This window comes from Podarcis vaucheri (genome assembly GCF_965113315.1).
Source record: "Podarcis vaucheri genome assembly, contig: SUPER_11_unloc_1, whole genome shotgun sequence".
NCBI lineage: Eukaryota > Metazoa > Chordata > Lepidosauria > Squamata > Lacertidae > Podarcis > Podarcis vaucheri.
The window spans coordinates 260,157-282,468 of NW_028118808.1; the positions used below are offsets into that span (position 1 = coordinate 260,157).

The following is a 22,312-nucleotide window of genomic DNA, read 5'->3' on the forward strand; positions in this document are numbered from 1 at the left end:
TTTGGGCACCCCTGCCAAAGTCAATTTCGACTGGACTTAACCATCCAGGGGTCCTTTTTTTACCTGTCAGCAACCATGCCGCAGTATTCTGCCCCACCTGCATTTTCCTGCTGCAAAGGAAGCCTTGCATAGAGTGCATTGCAGTGATCCAGTCTTGATATCACCAAAGCCTGAAGTGAAGCTGTCCCAGTTCAGGCATGATTTTAGCTGTCACACAGCTGATAAAAGGAATTCTAGCCACTGAAACATCTTGGGCCGTCTGTGTCAGAGTTGGGTCAGGAGCACCCCTAAACAGCCTGCCTGCTCCTTTAGGGGGAGTACAGACCCACCCAGGCTAGGCACTTGACCAGTTTCTCAGACACAAGAACCACTCACCCACAGTGTGTTGCCAGGATTCAAGTTCTGCTTAGGGTACTTTCCCTCATCCATCCCACCACTGTATCCAGGCAGTACGTTGCCCTGAGGCCTTTTTGGCATCATCATCATAAATTTATTTATACCCCGCCCATCTGTCTGGGTTTCCCCAGCCACTCTGGGCAGCTTCCAACAGAATATTAAAATACAATAGTATATTAAACATTAAAAGCTTCCCTGAACAGGGCTGCCTTCAGATGTCTTATAAAAGTCTGGTAGTCGTTTTTCTCTTTCACATCTGGTGGGAGGGTGTTCCACAGGGCGGGTGCCACTACCGAGAAGGCCCTCTGCCTGGTTCCCTGTAACTTGGTTTCTCGCAGCAAGTGAACTGCCAGAAGGCCCTCGGCACTGGACCTCAGTGTCCGGGCAGAACGATGGGGGTGGAGACGCTCCTTCCGGTATACTGGACAATGAATAAAGATGATAATAAAACCAATATTCAGGTGGGTGGACTTGCTTGGTGCAATATACAGAGACGTCTATTAATTTCATAATGATCCTTTTAATGTCTATATTGCTCTTGGAAAAACATGTTGTCAGCATAATCAAATGTTTTCCCAGCACAAACAAATATGTGGCAATAGTTACAGCACCAACTGGCATGCATAGAACATGAAATAAATATGTGGATTAGAAAATGGGAAGCATATTAATATGAATGAATTACATTTTTGTATCCATTTAACTTACCAGACATGCGTGTAAAATCCATCTCCTTAAATCAAAAATCTCTTTCTGATTTTCTCAATAAAATTATTAACAACCAATATTTTGGCTTCTTTCTGTTTTAGGAAAAGGAAGAATTGATTGAAGAATGGCAGCCAGAACCACTTGTTCCTCCTGTATCCAAAGACCATCCAGCTCTCAACTACAATGTTGTTTCAGGGTAATCCTAGAATAAATCAATTACATGTTTGACTAAACAGCCCAATCCCTTGCATGCTTGCTTGAAAGTCAGTCCTCCTCACTTCAAAGGTGCTTGCTTCATAGTTAGTATGCTTAATATTGCAGCTTTGATTACTTTCAGGGGAAATCGTGATTTGTTCTCTTGCAGATTTTGATAACCAGGTTACAGAATGGATTGAACTTTTAGCTCACAACAAAATTTTGTAAAAAAAACACAAAACCTCATGAGGATGCTTGGTATCTGGTTCACTTAGTTAGCATTCAGCTGCTTAATTGATATTAGAGACTTGCCCGTTGACTTTTCAGAAATTTTATTGTGAAAGCTTGTCATCAAATCTAAACTTTTGAAGCTGAGAAGATTTCAGTGGTTAAGAAATGGTTGCTGGCTTTTGTGCGCCTCTGAGAGTGAAAGCAAACCACAGTGTTAGCAATACCAAAGTGATCTCTCTGGGATGCAAGCCTTGGCAGTGTGTATGGGGGCCCTGGGCTGCCCAGACGACAAGACCCCACTCTCGGCCGCACTCATGTGGTCCAAAGGAAAGGAAAGCAATATGTTTGGTACCAGCTTGGCTGCAGGAGTTGCCAGAAGGAGGCGGACAAGGTGCCATCCAACCATCTTAGGGACTCTACTCTAGATTTGTGTCGGGTTTACTCCTTCGCCTTTTCTTCTCCCAAAGTTATCCTGCAAGGCAGCAGAGGTTTAGGATCAGAGTTTTCCTTCCCAGGTTGATGAGCCCCATCTGCCCCTCAGTTCCCTCTACATACAGCACAAGCACCTTCTTGACCATTGAACCCACTATTTATTGGCCTCATCCACTCAGTTTGCTGGAGCCTGTTTTCACATGCAGAGGAAGTCCCTAACTGACTAAGGGTCCCTAACTGACTAAGGACATTGGCTGCTCTCACCTGGTTTAGCCGGCCAGTCAAAGCCATTCCCAGGGTGTTGCTGCTGCCACATTCTGACAGCTCCTAGGAGCCGCAGGTGAGAGCTGAGTGCAGGTTGGGCACCAAATGTGGACAGACTGCCCCAGAAGGAGCCTAACGTGTCTCTCACCGCCCCTCCCCATACGCCCCGGTTAAGAAGCAAAGCCTATAATGTTCTGAATGCTAATGTTGACCCCAAAGTAGGTTATCCTAAAACTAGTAGTTAGGCATAAATATTTGTTTTCTATCTTGCATGTCCTGCAATAGTAGTTCAGTAATAAAATTAAAAAGTAAATAGCTATTTGAGCATTGAGGAAAGGTAAGAAACCTCGGTCCTGTATACCTGAAGGAACGTCTCCACTCCCATCGTTCAGCCCGGACACCGAGATCCAATGCCGAGGGCCTTCTGGTGGTTCTCTCATTGCGAGAAGGGAGGTTACAGGGAACCAGACAGAGGGCCTTCTTGGTAGTGGCGCCCGCCCTGTGGAACACCCTCCCTTCAGATGTGAAGGAAATAAGTAGCTATCTTATCTTTAAAAGACATCTGAAGGCAGCCCTGTTTAGGGAAGTTTTTGATATTTAATGCTGTGTTGTTTTTAACAATTGATTGGAAGCCGCCCAGAGTGGCTGGGGAAACTCAGCCAGATGGGTGGGGTATAAATAAATTATTATTATTATTATTATTATTTATTTATTTATTTATTTATTTATTTAGCTCTCTTGAAAGCAAAGCGATCTTTAACTAGGGCAGTCTTAATTTCTGATTGTCATGAGGTAGTTCTATGTTTCCCAAGATCCCTCTTAAATTTTCCTCCCCACTGCATGTTCCAGAGTTTCAGATACGGGTTCTTGAAAGTAGTTAGAGTCTGGAAATGCCAAATTCTGTGCGAGATAAGTGCCACAACCCCATAGTCGCCTTTGACTGGACTTAACCATCCAGGAGTCCTTTACCTTACCTTCAAAGGCATGGTTTCATCAACAGGAATGCAGCTATTTGAAACATGATATAAATACTAAAAAAGGAATCCCCACACCACAAAGACTGAACAGTTTCCACCATTGCAATATGTATTTTCAAATTAGTTGTGTTTACAGTGTTGTGCAGAATTTTTAAAAGCGCTGTTCTCTTACCATGTGCCTGAAACAAAGTTAGGATTATTAGTAAGCTAAGAAAAGTTTGGTTTTCTTTTCTTTTCAGGCCTCCAATTCATAACATTGTTGTGAATGGCAAGGAATGCATAAACTTTGCGTCATTTAATTTTCTTGGGCTTTTGGATAATGACAGGGTCAAGGTAAGTGCCTGCACTGTTGCTCATCTGTAGGTATCGGCTCAGGTGTAACAATCCTACCTTAATAATCTACGGTTTATTAAGCATCCTGTCGCTGTGCTATACTTTGTATACCAGATTCAGTTAATGCTGTTTACTTTAAGCCATAGTTTAAAGTTGCCCAAAGGGGCAACTGCAGTTTAATCTTGAACTCAGTACCACAGTTTTATAATACTGCTGTTCATACTGTGCTTGAAAAGTCTACATGAGAATCCTAGGCAAAATCTCCCTTTTAGGTGCTGAACCCCTGGCAACAGACCTGCTTGGATTTAGAGATCTAAATAAATATATTCCTTCCAGTAGTACCTTAGAGACCAACTAAGTTTGTTATTGATATGAGGTTTCGTGTGCATGCACACTTCTTCAGATACATGAAAGCTCATACCAGTAACAAACTTAGTTGGTTTCTAAGATGCTACTGGAAGGAATTTTTTTATTTTGTTTTGACTACGGCAGACCAACACGGCTACCTACCTGTAAATAAATACAGTATGCTTTCAAACCCTTGTCTAGCATCTTGTTTGTAGGGCAACTGTGTTGCATTCATCTGTACTCGCTGGGACACAGAAGTGCCAATACTAATACTGTTGAATGTCCCAAGGAATAGCTATTGAATGTCCCAAGGGATAGCTCAGTAGCAGGGGTCGGCAACCTAAGGCCCATCGGCCAGAAGCGGTCCATGGAGGTTGTTTAACCAACCCATGGACCCCCACCGCCTGCCCGGCTGGCTTCTGTGCACCTCGCTAAATAGGACACGGAGCAGAGCAGGGACTGCCTTCTGCGACTCTGGCCGGCTTCCCATTGGCTGCAGGAAGCTCCTGCAACCAATGGGAAGCTATGCACGCCTCTGCCGCACCGGAAGGAGTGCTGGAAATAGCGTGTGCATGTGTGTACTCCAGTTCACCGTGGCGTCTGCGGGACCGTGAACCGGCCCAAGCCACAAAAACTTTTCCGACCCCTGCTCAGTAACATGAGATTCTTAATCTCGGGGTCATGGGTTTGAGCCCCTTGTTGAGACAAAGATTCCTACATTGCAGGGAGTTGGACTAGATGGTTCTCATCAGTGTTAGGATCTGGGATACGAAAGCTAGGAGCCACATTGCTCCTGGGGCTGGAATTGTACGTGCAAAAACAGAATGTCTAGATGCCACTTTTTTATTTATATAGGGATTTCTTTTTTAAAGATACTAAAAGTTTTCTGTTTTAAAAACCAGATTTTGGCACACATTTAATCCAGGCAGGTTTAATAACATGAGAGAAATAATAGCTTAGGAGGGATTTTTTAAATGCAGCTATGTAAGTGTCATAGCTACCTGGCAAGAGCAACAGAGGGGAATCCCATAAGGACACTGTCCTTTCCAATAATAAGCAGCCTACCCACCAATTTCCCTACAGGAATATTTGTGGAAGAGAACCTGCTAGGGGAGATGCAAGTGATTCCTTGGAAACAGTAAGGTGGGGGGAGGATGATACAACAGGAAGCCCCAAAGCACTGATGCTTCCTGGTGCCTTTGCAGGCCCTCTTTGAAGGCAATCTGATATCCCTAGCCACATTATAAAGGGACATTATATTATCACACAAGCAGTGCTCTCTATGTTAAAGTGCCCAATACAGCAAGCAAAAGTATTTTGTAAGAAGGAGGTGCAGATAGAGCCTTTGAGAAAACATTTTGGGGAGGGGTTCAAGTCAGGTCAGTTAAGAAAGATGGGTGTTTTAAACTTTTATCTTTTGATTTAAAATAAACAAAAATAATCCAGTAAAAACAAAAATGTAACCTGGCTGGGCTTTTTTAATCAAGTGTCCTGACTTAGCATTCTAAGATCATCAGTTAATAATGTTTTATACAAATTGGTATAAAACACCTGATTCTCCCCAGCAGCATGGCAGGGGTAGGGGGTGGAGAGAGACAGTCCTTTACTGCGGCTGCACCCTGCAGACCTTGACGCAATAGAGGCTCCCGGACATCTCCGTCCAGTCGCAAAAGGTGGGTTGCCAGTGGCAAAATGCGAATGGAACAATAGGCGTTTTTTGTGAATCATTTTTGTGATTCTATGAATACTGTAGAAATCATTTCTTTTCTAACTGTACTTAACAACTCTTCTCCTGCTATGCTTATTCAAAGAATGCAGCCCAGAATTCTCTGACAAAATACGGTGTTGGCACCTGTGGCCCAAGGGGATTTTATGGAACCTTTGGTATGTATAACCTGTTTTTTTCCAGTAGAGCATTAAAGGTAGCTAATTGAATGTTGACATCACATAAAGGAATTGGGAGATGTGAACCAATGTTGACGTATTCCTCATTCAGATGAATTGGCATGTAAGCTTGTTTTTTTGCATAGTGTCATTAACATGCACACACATGGAGTAATAACAAGAGCACATGGTCCCTTTTCTGAGAAGCACACAATCTAGAGTTTGACATTGGGAGGTGGCAGAAAGAAAGCTGAAACTGAGCATAAACAGAAACAGAGTTTCCATTCAGTTCAGTTGAACATACTACAGCTCAATCCTCCTTCTTTTCTTCAGCGAGTAAGATTGTCTTCTATAAACACGGTTTTAACAGTGAGTCCGTAAGTGACTGTGGAGGCCAATTCTGGATCCACACATCCTTCCACAGTGGGGACAGAGGTTTCCGGGCGGGAGTTGATCACAGTGAGGGTTTGCCAAGCGTGCCTTCCTCTTAGCACATTACTCCCTTTTGTCCTGATTCCAAGCATCTTCAAAGCCCATGACACTTTTGGTCAAGGCTGTTCTCCAGTTGTAGTGCTTGCAGGTCCGTGTTTCCCAGTTGTCGGTGCTTATACTACATTTTTTAAAGATTTGCCTTGAGTCAGTCTTTAAATCTCTTTTGTTGACCACCAGCATTATGCTTTCCATTTGTAAGTCTGGAATAGAGTAGTTGCTTTGGAAGACGAGATATATAGATATTTATATAGAGATACACACACACACACACACACACACACACACTACACATGTCTGCTTACAGAGTTTGAGGGGCTTTACACTCGGGGAAACTAGGTACAGAATTGCATCAGTAGCAAATGAGAGCTAAGAGGTTCTGCCAAAGACATCAGAGAAAAAGTGAGTTCACAGGAGGGATTTGAAGGGAAAGAGTAACTGCTGCAAAGTCCACAGTTCTGTCAACTTTTTTTTTTTTTTTTGCTGCTGCTGCTTAGAAGATATTTCCAAGACTGGAATTATCCACATGAGTTTGAGCAGGCCCCGCTAAAAAGTCAGAAGCAGCTCTTAGTCTGCATCCAGAAGTACATCCATGGTTGCATACTCAGTCTTTTCAGGGAGAGTACTTTTCTGGGCAGTTTTGTACTTTTTGAGTGAAAAGAGATCACTTCTGCATCTTGCGAAAGTGAAGCTACAATATGTAACAAAGTATTATAATTAGGCTAAACTAGAGCCCAGTTGGATTGTAATGCCTAAAAGAAGCGAGAGGAATTCTCACTCATACTTAAATGCTTCTTCATTCTCTAGAGCCATTCATTGGCCTACAGATACAGAAACACAACTTTTTAACCATGCCAATACAACATGATCCAGACAAAAGCAAGTGAGTTAGTTGGGCATAAATGTACTTATAATGGATGAGACGCATGTTCTCCCCGAAAGATTGACACCCAGGACCCTAGAGCTACTTCCGCATTGGTCTGAGGGGCTGCTCAGATTTCCACTGGCAGTCCTAGTCTTTGAATATTCTGTAATGCCAGTAGCAAGAAACAGGAACTTGTGAAGCTTTTCGTTAAAGAATTCAGCTATTGCCTTGACATAATTTTAAAAAAGAACTCCTATGACTTGCCTCTGGCCGGTCTCAGACTGCCTCTGGCCACATCAACTGGACCTGAAAGCAGATCCATCTGGGCAGGACAGTTGCAACAGCATCCTAACTTCCATCTTTTCCCTGTGCTTCCCTTAAACTTTCCAGATCAGTTCCTGATTTTTTTTCCACAGCAGCAGCCTTCACCCAATCTCTGCTTGCAATAGAAGTTGCAGCTTTTTCCAGGGTCATGAAACCGTTACAGCCGATTATTTACAGAAGCTTCGTTAGATTCTCCAGTGTGTATCGGTTACAGAATCTATCTTGTTTGAGCAGAATACATTGCTGGATGATGCCTTCAGCTTGTTTCAAGACTGCTTCTTGGGATACACCCGCATACATTCACAGCTTCTTTTCGCTGTTATTCAAATGTCATACAGGGATAATTGGCAGAGCTGAAGCAAAGACTAAATACTGAGCTTTCCAAAGAGGCCACGAGGGGGCAGTCTGATTTCTGGCTGAAACATCTTGAGTGCTTATGAACACAGTAATGTAGATACTGCCAACATACTATATCTGTGTGGTAATCAAGAGGTTTGGATTCAGACCTCAAGCGGAGGGTTTTTGTAATACAAATCCTGCTGTGAAGCTCCTAGTCTGCATTTAATCACAGTGTGAGGGTGTTTCACATTCCTCTCCTGTCTCTGCAGAGCGCTATAGAGACAGCAATGCAGTGAGCCTAAACGTTTTCCTTTCTCTCCCGTATAGTCTAACTTTCTGGTGGGAGTTGCTTAACTTGCTGGTGTTTTTACCTAGAGGATTGGGAATGGCTTCCAGGAAGCCACTTGGGACTGTTCAGGTTTCACAAGGCAAAGTGTTCATCTTATCGTCGGCATTTTGGACACTGTGATTTGATAGTTTGCCATATGAGAACAACGTCTTCCATGCTCCTCCTTTTAATCATTTCAGTGGTGGTGCTAGAATTCTCTTACCTTCCTTGTTAGTGGAAGATTGTGGCGAAACACTATCCATGACCATAACTGATGATGTTTTGACTAGATTCCCATCTAGATATCCTGACTACTTAACTTTAAAGCCATGTGGTTTTCAGTATGGTGAAAGACTTCTTACTCTGAAGGTTTGGCTGTTCTTTCCAGTGTATGTGTCATCTTCTCATGCTCCTGCTTAATACCAAGGGTGCATAGGAATACGAGAAGAGAAAGGTTTACGCCCTGCCCCTTTTCCTTGGATTTTAACAGCAGATTCTCTTAGGAATGTTGGTCACTAAATTGGGTCCAAACTGCCCCCCTCCCGATGTGATAATGAGAGATTTTGAGCTGGAAAAATTGGGAGATGAGGTTCCTTAATTTGGCCTGTTACCAGTTCCCCAGTATCTCTGATCTTGGCAACTTTCTTTATATTGAAAGGAGATGGTCTGAACTAATAGGTTTCATCCTATCAGACTCTCAGGATGCTGGCACCAGCTCCCGGCTGGTTGCCCGGGAAAGTATAACGACAAGGAAAAGTTTCTTGCTTTCCTTTTTTATTTCAATCTTTACAGAGAGAGGCTCTAGACCCCAGCCTCTTGGATAATGGTGTTGTCCTGAGTGAATCTTCACCCCCCAAATCTCTCCCACTTCCTCATTCGTTGTTCTCATCATCTCTGCGAGTGCTGCTACATGCCCTCTGTCTTTGAGCTCTTTGCTCTCCCACTTTTAAGGCTCGCCGGGTTCTGGGAGATGGAGGGTCTGGAATGCTATTTAATGACAACGTGTTTGCCGGGTGTTGTTCTGGCTCTCCCATGATTTCCCAACTTTCCCCCTCATCTGCCTCTGAGCTGTGACCTTCCTCAAACCCCTGTTGTAAATCTATACTGTCTTCTTCCTCCTCCTCCCTGGAAGGGGCAGGATGGGCAGGCGGTCTCCACCATTTCTCCTCTGCCCTGACACAGACACAGTGGCCACTCCTGGAGGGCTCTCATGACGCTCAGTAAAACTTTCTTCCCCACGACTTGTCCTTGGAGAAATAGATACCCCATTCCTTGCAGTGCTCGCTTGTGCTGCCTTAAACCACTTAGAAGCCATTTTACCATGTAAGCGGTATAAAGGTAAATGAACCCCTGACCATTAGGTCCAGTCGCGGACGACTCTGGGGTTGCGGCACTCATCTCGCTTTATTGGCGAACCAGAGCAGCACATAGAAACGCCATTTACCTTACCTATTTATCTACTTGCACTGCATGCTTTTGAACTGCTGGGTTGGCAGGAGCAGGGACCGAGCAACAGGAGCTCACCCCGTCGCGGGGATTCGAACAGCGCCACCCATGTCCCTATGTAAGCAGTGTATATGTAAACAAAACAATGAGCTTGCTATCCTTTTTCATATTTCATGGAAGATGGGTGAAAGTAGAAATATTGGGCTCTGTGGCACTCATTTGTGCGCACTATAGTCACTCGTGCTACGCTGGATTGAGCCCCTCCAGCAACCACCCCCAAAATGAGATGGATCTTAATTCACGTTTTTCACCATGGTTGAAATTATATTTGGGGACAACGGTTAATTCTTCTTAAATGGATGGATCTTGCTGGGTTGTGTGTGTAATAAAGGTGAGCGTACTGGCAGCATATGAATCGATGGTTAACTTGTCCCAACAACACCACACACATGGGGCAAACAAAACTCACTGCAGTCAACTGTAGGTGACCATCCATGCCTTGGGCCCCCAACCGCTCTCAATGCCAATGAAAACTGATAAAGGAATAGAAAGAGAACCTACCCACGTGACGCTGACACAAAAACCTTGCACATATACCATGTAAAACAATGAAAGTTTACTACCTCCCTTCTCCCCCCCCCCCACTCTCTTCTCCCCCACCCCTGTATGCAATATGCAATATTAAAGTCTCACTGATCTGCAGAAAGAACTTTAGAATCTGAAAATAGAGGCGATGTATGTACTTTGGTAACCCCAGGAAATATTCAATAAAAACATTTTAAAAATAATGGATGAATCTGTAAAATAGGGCTCAGTAAGTGATAGATGTGAATGTTTCATTCGAAATGAGGGATGTTCAGAAAATGAGGAGTTGGGGAGGAGTAGGAAGGTAGGGTATGAGAGAAGGCAAAAAAAAATATATGTGGAAAAATGCAAGATAGGAATAAGTGTCAGGAGAAGAGATTTAACTCTACTGATTGCTTTGTTGGTTTATCGAGCCTGAAAACTGCTTGGGGAATTCCACTTGGAATGCGCTGTGTTAATATAGAGCTAAGATAATTACCCCTTAGCTTTCTAAACAAGCCTCTGAAACTTGGCAATGTTGATTCCCTCTGTTTCTAGTTTCCCAACAACAGACACGTTTTGGTATTCGTTTCTGGAATATTTCTGACAGGTATCTGAGTGTGGCTTGCTTACTTTTACTCACAAAACATAAGTGCCCTTTTAAGGTAATGCAGTCAAACACTCAGATGAGTTACTTTGCACCTGGTTAGAATGACAGGATTGTCAGTCTGTACTTGTTCCCTTTGTGTGTGTGTGTGAAGGAGAAAATAACCTGGGCAAAGTTGAATAGATTTTCATGCTGTTAATGACTTTGCATCTTTGTGTGACTTTTCTAAAACATAAACTACGCTTCTCAAACAGATGTACATCTGGAACTGGAGGAACGACTTGCCAAATTTATGAGGACCGAGGAAGCAATCATATATTCCTATGGATTTGCTACAATTGCCAGTGCTATTCCTGCCTATTCAAAACGAGGAGACATTGTTTTTGTGTACGTAATCTTCACTTTTTCTATATTACAGTGGACCCTCTGGATACAAACTTATTTGTTCCGGGGGTCTGTTTGCACCCCAAAAATTATGTAAATAGAGACACGCTTCTGTGCATGCACAAGGCACGCAGAGCGTTTGTGCGCATGCATGCGGGGCGAAACCCGGAAGTATACACTTCTGGGTTTGCCGTGGCCAGATTCCGTATCCAGAGGGATACGTAAGTAGAGGTACATGGGACTTTCTGAAGAGGCTCCTTCAGAACCTCGGTAGTTTTTCTTGTCCTCTTTGTAAGATTGAGGTTCTTCATAGCAAAATCCACTTGTTTCTAGGTACCATGTTCCACAAAAGGTAACAATCTTAGAGCCAGTTTACACTCTCTGTCAAAAGAAGAATCCCTACCATCCTGGACTGTGTGTTCATGAGCAAGGAACATTGCACTTGTTAGCAATTCCTGGAACTGCAACACTTGGAGGCGGGGGAAGTGCCAATGCAGATGTGGCTATTTTTATCCTATGACTTGCCTTGTTTACCTAATTTTCTTCCTTCAAATCAAATCAGAATCCTGTGTGTGATAGTTAACCCCACTACTACTACTACTACATCTTCATCATAAAACAATAATTTTATTACAGTGGTGCCCCGCAAGACGAATGCCTCGCAAGACAGAAAACTCGCTAGACGAGTTTTCCGTTTTCCAGGTGCTTTGCAAAACGAATTTCCTATGGGCTTGCTTCGCAAGACGACAATGTCTTGCAAGTTCCTGCTGGTTTTTTTTCCTCCCCCCCCCTTTTTCTAAGCCGCTAATCAGCGGATCCGATCAGCAGATAAGCCGCTAATAGCACTAATCCGCTAATCCGTCAATGGGCTTGCTTCGCAAGACGAAAAAACCGCTAGACGAAGAGAATCACAGAACGGATTATTTTCGTCTTGCGAGGCACCACTGTATTTATACCCGCCTATCTGGCTGGGTTCCCCCAGCTATTCTGGGTGGCCTACAGCACATTAAAAATGGTAAAACATTAGACATCAAAAATTTCCTGATACAGGCTTGCCTTCAGATGTCTTCTAAAAGTCAGATAGTTGTTTATTTCCTTGACATCTGATGGGAGGGCATTCCACAGGGCAGGTGGCACCACCAAGAAGGCCCTCTGCTGGCTCCCTGCAACCTCACTTGTCACAATGAGGGAACCACCAGAAGGCCCTCAAAGCTGGACCTCAGTGTCCAGGCTGAATGATGGGGGTGGAGACGCTCCTTCAGGTATACTGGACTGAGGCCATTTAGGGCTTTAATGGTCAGTACCAACACTTTGAATTGTGCTCGGAAATGTATTAGGAGCCAGTGAAGATGCTTTAGGACCGATGTTATATGGTCTCAGCGGCCACTCCCTGTCACCAGTCTAGCTGCCTCATTCTGGATTAGTTGTAGTTTCCCAGTCACCTTCAAAGGTTAGCCCCATGTAGAGCACATTGCAGTAGATACCGTATTTTTCGCCCTATAAGACGCACTTTTTCCCCTCCAAAAATGAAGGGGAAATGTGGGTGCGTCTTATGGGGCGAATGCAGGCTTTCGCTGAAGCCTGGAGAGCGAGAGCGGTAGGTGCGCACCGACCCCTCTCGCTCTCCAGGCTTCGCGGACCTCTCCTCAAGCAGCGGGAATGCTCCCGCTGCTTGGGGAGAGTTGCCGGCATCCCGAAGCCTGCGCGCGCTGACCTCAGCGCGTCCAGGCTTCGCGGATCTCTCCGCAAGCAGCGGGAACGTTCCCGCTGCTTGGGGAGAGTTGCCGGCATCCCGAAGCGTGCGCGCGCTGACCTCAGCGCGTCCAGGCTTCGCGGATCTCTCTGCAAGCAGCGGGAATGTTCCCGCTGCTTGGGGAGAGTTGCCGGCATCCCGAAGCCTGCGCGCGCTGACCTCAGCGCGTCCAGGCTTCGCGGATCTCTCCGCAAGCAGCGGGAACCACCGCTGGGCTCCCACGGCTTGCAGAGAGCTGCCTGTTTGCGGGCTGGGGTCGGGGGAAGCTCGGGCTGCCCCAGCCCCCGCCTGGGGGGGAAATAATTTTTTCCCTTTATTTCCCCCCCCCAAAAAAAAACCTAGGTGCGTCTTATGGGACGGTGCGTCCTATAGGGCGAAAAATACGGTAATGTAGCAGGAGATAACCAGATAGAATCAGTTTAAACTAAAACAGAACTTATTCTTCCTGCTTGAACCACTTCAACTCAAACCCTTTTCAAAGAAATTTGTCTTGGCGCTCTTAGAACAGTTGTGCATGTTTGAGGTTTGGTTGAGTCTTTGGGGAAGAGATTTCCAAACTGGGCTAGAGTACAGTAAGGTGGCCAGTGAACATAAGCATTGTGTGCCTTCCTCGTACAGTCTCTACCAATGGCTTACAGATGCAAAACTGCTTGTAGAAAGAAGCCTATGAGCTGGGCTGTAGATGGGGGCATCTCATATACCTGATAGGGACAATCTCCCCTGTTGTAGTGACACTTTCCCCAGCTGTTGCAATCCACGAATAGTTGCCAGCCACTGCTGGCAACATCTGTGTACACCCAAGTTAACCATAGATATTTCTCTCAAAGGGACAACCTACAAGCTGTTGCTTCTGGTTACCAGCTCTTAGTGGGTTCTGTGGTCTGTTTTAGTGAACATGCATTATGAGCTATCAATCTCAATTGTTTAAAAATGAGATTAACTGGGACAGTTATAAAAGCGCTTTAATAGGCCTTCTCCTTGAAGAAGGGCTGAACGTGATTGTTAGGAAAGTGGTTATGCACAATTTTTCAGCACCAGTGTAGGATCGCTTATATGATCTTGTCATTTTCAAAGCTGTATCTTGATACCATTTTAAATGCCTATTAAGGGGTAGTTTTAATCGCTTATGAAATGCTTTCAAAATGACTACTTGGTTTTAACGATCAATTGCTGCTTCAGAATAAACTCTTTAAAAATTGCTAGCAGCTGTTGAAACGTTTTGTCAGTATCCCCCATAGGTTACAGCCAAGCAAAGAAATGCACTTGATGAGTGGTTGGAATGAATTTACTTAATGTCAGACAAAAATCTCCTCTAGAGCACTCTTACTGAGCTTGTGCTTGTTATGTGTTAGTTGATACTAACTGAAATCGTGTGTGTGCGTGTGTAAATCTCATTGAACTCAATGAGACATTCCCAGATAAATGTGTCTGTAGCATACGTAGTCTGATTCCCCCCCCCCCACTTTCCATTCCCCCCCCCCACGTAACCTATGAGCTGAGTGAGTTCAATGGCTATGAATTACCTAGCCCTGGCAGTTTTCCCCTTATTAATATACTAGCTTCCTTTAAGAAAATTATTAAAGGTGGCAAGCAAACTTTTTTAAAAAATGTAAAACAATGAATAAAAGAACATTAAAAGAGCCTTTATGTTTAAAATTACAATTAAGAGATTATGAGCAGTGTAGTCAAATAACTAATTAAAGGAGGAATGCCTAAAGATGTCTGTGGTCCCCCTGCCCCAGCCCTAATGTCTTAGCTGCTCTTCAGAAGACAAGCTCAGTTTGAGCCTTTTGGAAGGATGTGGTTATCTTGCCATCAGCTCAGAAAATTTTCTGTCCACATTTCAAACCCATGGAGCTAATCTCTGGGGTTAGGCAGATTCATATGGGTGGAGATAGTTGGTGCTCTGTTCCCAGGCCACATAGGGCTCTAAAGTTCAAAACCACGGAATCCTATCCAAAACTAATAAAAATGAAAGAAAAAACAAACCATAAAACCCTGATACTGTTCCATCTTCACCAGGTACCAGTTCGTTGCTGGGCTCAATTTGAGGTGGTGACTGTAGACTTACAGACTCTATTAACTGGAGTTTGAATTGAGTATAGAAACAAATAGGTAGACAGTTCAGATGATGCAGTATTGCAGTTTTATGCTGCAAACTGCTATCTCCTGTCAGCGCTGGGCCAGAGGGATTGTGGTCTATTTGAAGTTTTTGCTCTGCCATCAAAGGCAGTCCTAACATAGTGTTACAATGATCGGCTAGAAGTGACTAGGATATGTCTGAGTCTGGTTTCCGAGATAAGGGCACAGCAGCTCCACTAGCCAGATCTGGCAAAAGGCAGCCGTAACCACTTCTGCTATCTGAACATCCTTAAGCAAGGCTTTACCTAAGAGCACTGCCAAGCTGCAAACCAGATTTCTTTTTTTAAGAGGAAGGCCTCTCCTAAACCTCTTCCAGGCTGCCAGAACATCCAGCTAGCAGCACCTCTGCCTTGTCTGGATTAAGCTTCGGTTTGTTCACCTTAATCTACTGCAGAACTCACCAGTTTAGGAACTTCCATTGCATCAAAAGATGGAAATGAAAGCTAGTTTTGATCTGCATATAGATGATCTCTAGCCCAAATACCGGGATGATCTAGCTGTTTCATGTTCATGTTGAGAGACAAGATGAATCAGTGTGACACCCTGTATGCCAAAGGTGATGGGTTGGAGGAGTGATGCCACCTTCTGAAACTATCCTTTAAAGGATTTCTATATACAGTGGTGCCCCGCAAGACGAAATTAATTCGTTCCGCATGTTTTGTCGTCTAGCGAATTTTTCGTCTTGCGAATCACGAAATCCCATAGGAATGCATTGAAAATCAATTAATGCGTTCCTATGGTCAAAAAAAGGCCAAACAAAGCCAAATTTGGTACAACAACAGTTTATTAACTGCTCTTTAAAGTCACACATACTGTAAAGAGCAGTTCAAAAATTGAAGGGAAAATAAATTAACTTTATAAACAAAACATGTCTTTGTTTTTAGACAAAGGAAACAAAGTCGCGAGACGTTTTCGTCTTGCGAAGCAAGCCCATAGGTGAAATTCGTCTTGCGAGGCAAATCGAAAACGGAAAAACCTTTCGTCTAGCGAGTTTTTTGTCTTGCGAGGCATTCGTCTTGCGAGGTACCACTGTACTCTCATTTTGACTCAAGAAAATCACCATTTTAAAGTTCAAATCGGGGGAAATAAATACAGTAAATGGACAAAAGTACAAAGATTCACAAAATGTTTAGGAGTATTCGTCCCCCCAGAAAAAGTACTCTGTGTGTGTGTGTGTGTGTGTGTGTGTATTTTTACACCTTAGGGATCTTTTTGATTCATACAGAGGGATAGAAACATTTTAATAAACAAAATGATGTTAGTAACAGTTCCTTGTGAACACAGGAAAAACAAAATTGTTAGCTATTGATTGGGCAGCTCTCATACACTGGCTGCATTCAAACATAACAAATTATGGTTTTATCATTATGTGAATGAGCCTCAGGCGCATTCATTTTCCTTTCTTTCACCAGCGAAGAAGATTGGAAGCTTCACATTTTACTGTTGTAGCGAAACCTAGGGAAGCTGTCATGAATGTTAACTATGGTTTGCTAAAACAGGCAAACCGGGAAGCATTGTTCATGAAGCTGTCTTGTTTCAATAAACCATAGATAAAAATAACACAGTTAAACTGCAATTGGAAATAGAAGCAAAAGCATGTCATCTCCTTGTGGCCATTTCAGAGAGAGAAGAATACAAGAGCCCGTCATGTGACAATATTGCTAATCGAATGCAGTCTTGCTGTCCACTTCTGTAGCTGGAGGTGGTTGGGGCTGCTCATATGGTCAAAAAAGCACATTGTGTAGCAGTTCGTGAAAAGTACATCATGGAGAGAAATCAGATTTCAAAAAGGCAGCTCATTCTAAGAGTGAACTGACACAATTCTGTGTATTTGCAGTGATGAAGCAGCGTGCTTTGCTATCCAGAAAGGCTTACAGGCATCCAGAAGCAACATTAAGTTTTTTAAACATAATGATATGGCTGACCTTGAGCATCTACTCAAAGAGCAGGAGATTGAAGATCAGAAGGTACGGTATTTTTGAAGTCATTGATGTGTTGTAGGGTGTATTCTTAAGCTAACATATTTTGATGCCTTCATTGCTCATTCTTTATCTTCTAGTCCATTCTGAAAATGAAGTGTTGTGTATCTTTTGAAGTAGGTTTGGCAGCTGTGTTTCATTTATTCAGATAGCCGTGCTTGGTGTCTGCAACTTTCACTTAACTTTTGAAAAATCTACAGATGGAACTGTAAGATATGCAGTTCACCCACTTTTTATTTTTTTAAAAAATAACTCAAAATAACCAGAACACACACCACCGCAATATCAGTGCAGTGTAAAAAATACTTCCATTTTGTTTCACAACCACACTGTAAGCACCATTTTTGCATTAAAGTAGTATCAAAACAGAGCCATGCACATTTCTTTATACATCAACATTTGTGTTAAAGGCTCGGAGTTAATAGCATTAAGCCTTTATCCTGGCTGCAGATCTTACTGGCTATAAAGAATGCTTAACCACAAAGTATCATATTGTTAAAAATGTGTTTAAGGCCATTGATTTCTGCTGGCATAAGCTCAAGCTTTTCTTCAATACATTCTGTCAACTTTTGATGGCATTTTAATAGTAACCTAAGTGAGCATCTGTTAAGAAGCGTCCATACGAAACTTTCATTTCTCTACAGAACCCTCGTAAAGCTCGTGTAACCCGGCGCTTTATCGTTGTTGAGGGTTTGTATGTTAACGCTGGAGATATTTGTCCTCTTCCGGAATTGGTGAGTAGGTAGTTTTTGTCAATAAGTATTTTCCCTACCAGTCATTATGTGCTATGTGAAGAATGAACAGAAAAATACTAGACTGTTTAGTGATGTGTGTGTTTGACCTAAACCACTGAGCCTCTTGGGCTTGCTGATCAGAAGCTTGGCGGTTCGAATCTGCACAACAGGGTGAGCTCCTGTTCCTCTGTCCCAGCTCCTGCCTACCTAGCAGTTCGAAAGCATGCCAGTGCGAGTAGATAAATAGGTACCACCGTGGCAGGAAGGTAAACGGATTTTCCGTGTGCTCTGGTTTCCGTCAGTGTTCACTTGAGCCAGAAGCGGTTTAGTCATGCTGGCCACATGACCCAGAAAGCCGCCTGCGGACAAACGCTGGCTCTCTCGGCCTGAAAGTGAGATGAGCACCACAACCCCATAGTTGCCTTTGACTGGACTTAACTGCTCAGGGGTCCTTTACCTTTACCTTAGATAGGGATTGAGGGCTTCACTCCTTATATATGAGGACACTTGGCTGGTGCAGGGGTCAGAAGAATGGGATGCAGCAATTTCGAGGCAGGAGACAATATTCTCACACTGGGAATGAGGCGTGTTATATTGGTGCTGCTGTGTCCTGCCTAAAACTCTAGTTGTGCATCGATAACTTTCCCCTATAACAGGGGAAAGTTTTGTTACAATGCATTTGGGCAATTTCTCAGTAAGAAGGCTTTCTATTTGTTCCTTCAAGGAAGTCTGTTCCTACTCCCAAAGTTTTAAGGGTACTAGTTCTGTATTTTGATATTTCATCGCACACACACCCTCGACTCCCAAAAGTCCAGCTACTCAGTGAGACACCAGGGCACAGAAAATTATATTCTGTGCATAATCACGCTAAATATGTTCCATATCTTACAACAATGTCAAGGAATTAAAGTGCATGGAAGTTTGCATTTTTAGAATGAAGTTGACTGAACAACAATCTGACTGAACACTTGACAACTTGTGCATGAATCTGGTTTCTTGTCCTGAGCACTCGATAATATTATGCTTTATTGTGTCACTTGCAATTGAATAAACATGTAGGTGAAATTGAAATACAAATACAAAGTGAGGTTATTTTTGGAAGAAAGTCTTTCCTTCGGAGTGCTGGGAGAACATGGACGAGGAGTTACAGAACATTTTGGAATAAATGTAAGTGCATGCCTTTCTTAAATGACAAGGCCTTTTTGTGCCAAAAGAAAGAAACAACCTTTGATATACTTGTCATGTTTATAGCAGTGGCTTAGCAGCCATTATATGCAAATTCTATGCATGGCAATCTTGTCTCTTGCATAATCCCTTAAATATTAGCTTTGCAAAGAAAATTTAAATATAGGCGGGATTATTACTAGCAACAAATACGTAAAGCATCTTCAAGTTATCAAAATCATTGTCCTTTTAAAACAACCTACTGTGACTTACCCAGTTTGCAGGTTTTTTTGGTTACTGCTTTGCCTTTCCTGAATTTGTCAAGAATCTGCTTTGGGAACGGACAAATGAATGGGTGAATTTTCTGATATGAAAGAACATACTTAGCACAAAGTATGCATCAGTATAGCTGCATGATGCAAATTAACACATAACTTTATATAAATCCTTCAGAACATTTTACAAATTACTGGCTAGGATTCAGGGTGCTACTTGTAGTGTCTTCTACATGTTCAGGAACTGTTTATCCACAAAGAGGTAAAGAGCTCATAAAGTAGAACTTGGAAAGATGCAAGGAGCTAATCTTGGAAGGGGAAAAAATCCTGCTCCCTGTTCATCTTTTGATCCGTTGAGCATTTTTATTCCAGATGAGTTGTGTCATTGTAATCATTATGGAAAAGGCATGTAGAAATTTACATTAATATTGACACTCGGGTCAAATGTGTTAACTGAATGTATTCCAGAGTTAAGTTGAGAGCTGCTTCAGATCCACTTTGCTCTTTCAGATGTCAGTGGATAAAACCAGGAAAACTTAAATTGTGGATACAGTGGTACCTTAGTTCCCGAACAGCTTAGTTGCCGAACAAATTGGCTCCCAAACACCGCAAACACGGAAGTGTTTTGGTTTGCGAACGTTTTCAGAAGCCGAATGTCTGACACAGATTCCACGGACTCCTGAAACGGATTAAGTTCAAGAACCAAGATACCACTGTACTTTGTAGCATACCCACTGGCACCAGAAATTTGCATTGAGTTAATAATTTCTCTTGTATTTTGCTGTCCGTTGTTCTCTAGATGAATTTAAAGAGTTTGTGTCTTTATTAATTATGGGCACGTTTGGGAGGGTTAAATAATTCAGAAAGCCAATCTAACCTTTTCTACAGCTATATGGCTGGTTACCAAACATGCTATTTTTATCTAACTCTGGTGTTGCCCTGTTTGTGCAACAGATGGATGACATTGATCTTATAAGTGCAAATATGGAAAACTCCCTGGCTTCTATTGGAGGGTTTTGCTGCGGGCGATCCTTTGTTATTGATCACCAGGTAGGTGCAAAAACTAGAAATGCATGGTATGTTGTATGTTTTGGAGTTCCAGTAGAATACTGTGACCAAGGCAGGTACTGGACAGAGTGGAGTCACACTTGGCCAGTCTGGCAGATGTTGGTAGGCTGGTGGGAGCATCTCCTCTTCATGTTGTCAGTTGGGAATAACATCATCTTGTTCATCTTCCAATATGCTATCAAATGCCAACACTGCCCTTCAGCTCTCTATATTGGACAAACAGGACAAACTTTATGCCAAAGGCTAAATGGGCATAAATTTGACATCAGGAATCAGAGGAACCAGTAGGTGAACATTTCAATCTCCCAGGACATTGTATAAAAGATCTTAAAGTAGCTGTCTTATTGCAAAAGAATTTTAGAAATACACTTGAAAGAGAAGTTGCTGAATTACAACTCATTACCAAACTAAAAACAATGGAGAGACCTAGTCTGAATAGAGATATTGGGTTCATGTCCCATTATATACATGAAAGCTAGTTTTGGTCATCTATCCCTTTAAAAATCCCTTGCCCTTCCCTGTGAAACCAACTGCCATAACAGTCATCAACAGTTATAAGGCTGAAGCGACCTCTGCTTCAGAGTATCTGACGAAGTGTGTGTTATACACGAAAGCTCATACCTTGAAAGCTTATATTTAGTTGATCTTTAAGGTGCCACTGGAATTACTGAAATATTTTTTCATCTTTCATCTTGTTATTTATTATGGCCATCCAAGGGAGCCGCAGCAAACAAGGAGCATCAGCAGCTATTGCTGCGGAATGGGGCAAAGGTTTCACTGGATGCAGCTGAATTGGTGCCCAGTATACATAAAGGAAGGTGGCTGACCGGGGAAGAATTGGGGAGAAGTAGTTGATAGTAGGCGTGAAGGTCCTAAAGCAAAGGAGAGCCTGGGCTTCAGTAAAGCAAATAATTTAATTAGCGCCTATATGATATTGAAAGAGACACGGGTGGTGCTGTGGGTTAAACCACAGAGCCTAGGACTTGGCAATCAGAAGGTCGGGGGTTCGAATCCCAGTAACGGGGTGAGTTCTCGTTGCTCGGTCCCTTCTCCTGCCAACCTAGCAGTTTGAAAGCACACAGTGCAAGTAGATAAATAGGTACCGCTCCGGTGGGAAGGTAAATGGCATTTCCGTGCGCTGCTCTGGTTCTCCAGAAGTGGCTTAGTCGTGCTGGGCACATGACCTGGAAGCTGTACGCCGGCTCCCTTGGCCAGTAAAGTGAGATGAGCGCCGCAACCCCAGAGTCATCCGCGACTGGACCTAATGGTCAGGGGTCCCTTTACCTTTACCTATATGATACCAAGGGACAGAATAATTTGGCTACAAGGAAATTTCGTCCACAGTATGATTGCTTTCCACCTAGTCACTTTGGCACCCTCTTTGCAAAATTTAACAATTCCAAAATACAGATGAGCTTTCACTTTTGCAAGATTGAATATACTGCCTTTGGCTGTACTTGAGGGTCAATTTTGAAAAATCCTGCTGGGGAAACAATTATGTCCTTGTGGAGAGGGCAGTATTGAGTCAGTGGCTCATGGTCTTCTGTCTTGCACTCATTATATAAAGATTTGAGGAGTGAGGTTTATTACCCCTCTATTATTGTCCATGCTGGGTCGCTCAACCATTGCTACTGTGTCCTTTCTTTTAGCAGATCAAGATGATCAGGAGACAGCAAAAACTGCAATGTTTTTAGTGGGAGCAATAAGATTAAGATCTATTCTTTGATTATTGATGTAAACCTCAAAATGTATTTTGTATAGTTAAGTTTTTACCTCTTATCTTCAGTACAGTTTATTTTATTGCTATGCTTAGTGGTTGATGCAAATAAAGATACTTCTGATTCTGAGAGCCAGTTAACTTGCTCCACTTCTGAACTGATGGCCTCTTGATCACAGAGTCATCAAGGCAGCAGGTGGCTAAGAGCACCTTCCCGAATTGAAGTCTTGCATGTTGATAGTGACCGTAGAATCCAGGCTGTCTGCTCACAGTACTACTGTTACTGCTTTCAAACTTAAGAATGATAACTTGGTGAGATGTATGTTGGTCCACTGTGCTGTGTTGCCCACATGTCACTGTTGGAAA

At 43.0% G+C, this 22,312-nt stretch overlaps 1 protein-coding gene across 1 annotated transcript in view; it reads left to right on the forward strand.

Annotated features, from left to right (window-relative positions):
- The window catches only part of SPTLC1 (serine palmitoyltransferase long chain base subunit 1), a 37,555-nt gene that overhangs the window by 7,080 nt on the left and 8,163 nt on the right, over nt 1-22,312 (forward strand). The window contains exons 3-10 of the mRNA XM_082242335.1: nt 1,206-1,300; nt 3,443-3,536; nt 5,696-5,768; nt 10,985-11,117; nt 16,847-16,976; nt 17,633-17,722; nt 18,782-18,889; nt 20,116-20,211. Coding sequence (XP_082098461.1) covers nt 1,206-1,300; nt 3,443-3,536; nt 5,696-5,768; nt 10,985-11,117; nt 16,847-16,976; nt 17,633-17,722; nt 18,782-18,889; nt 20,116-20,211 — 819 coding nt within the window. The remainder of the gene's footprint in view (nt 1-1,205; nt 1,301-3,442; nt 3,537-5,695; nt 5,769-10,984; nt 11,118-16,846; nt 16,977-17,632; nt 17,723-18,781; nt 18,890-20,115; nt 20,212-22,312) is intronic.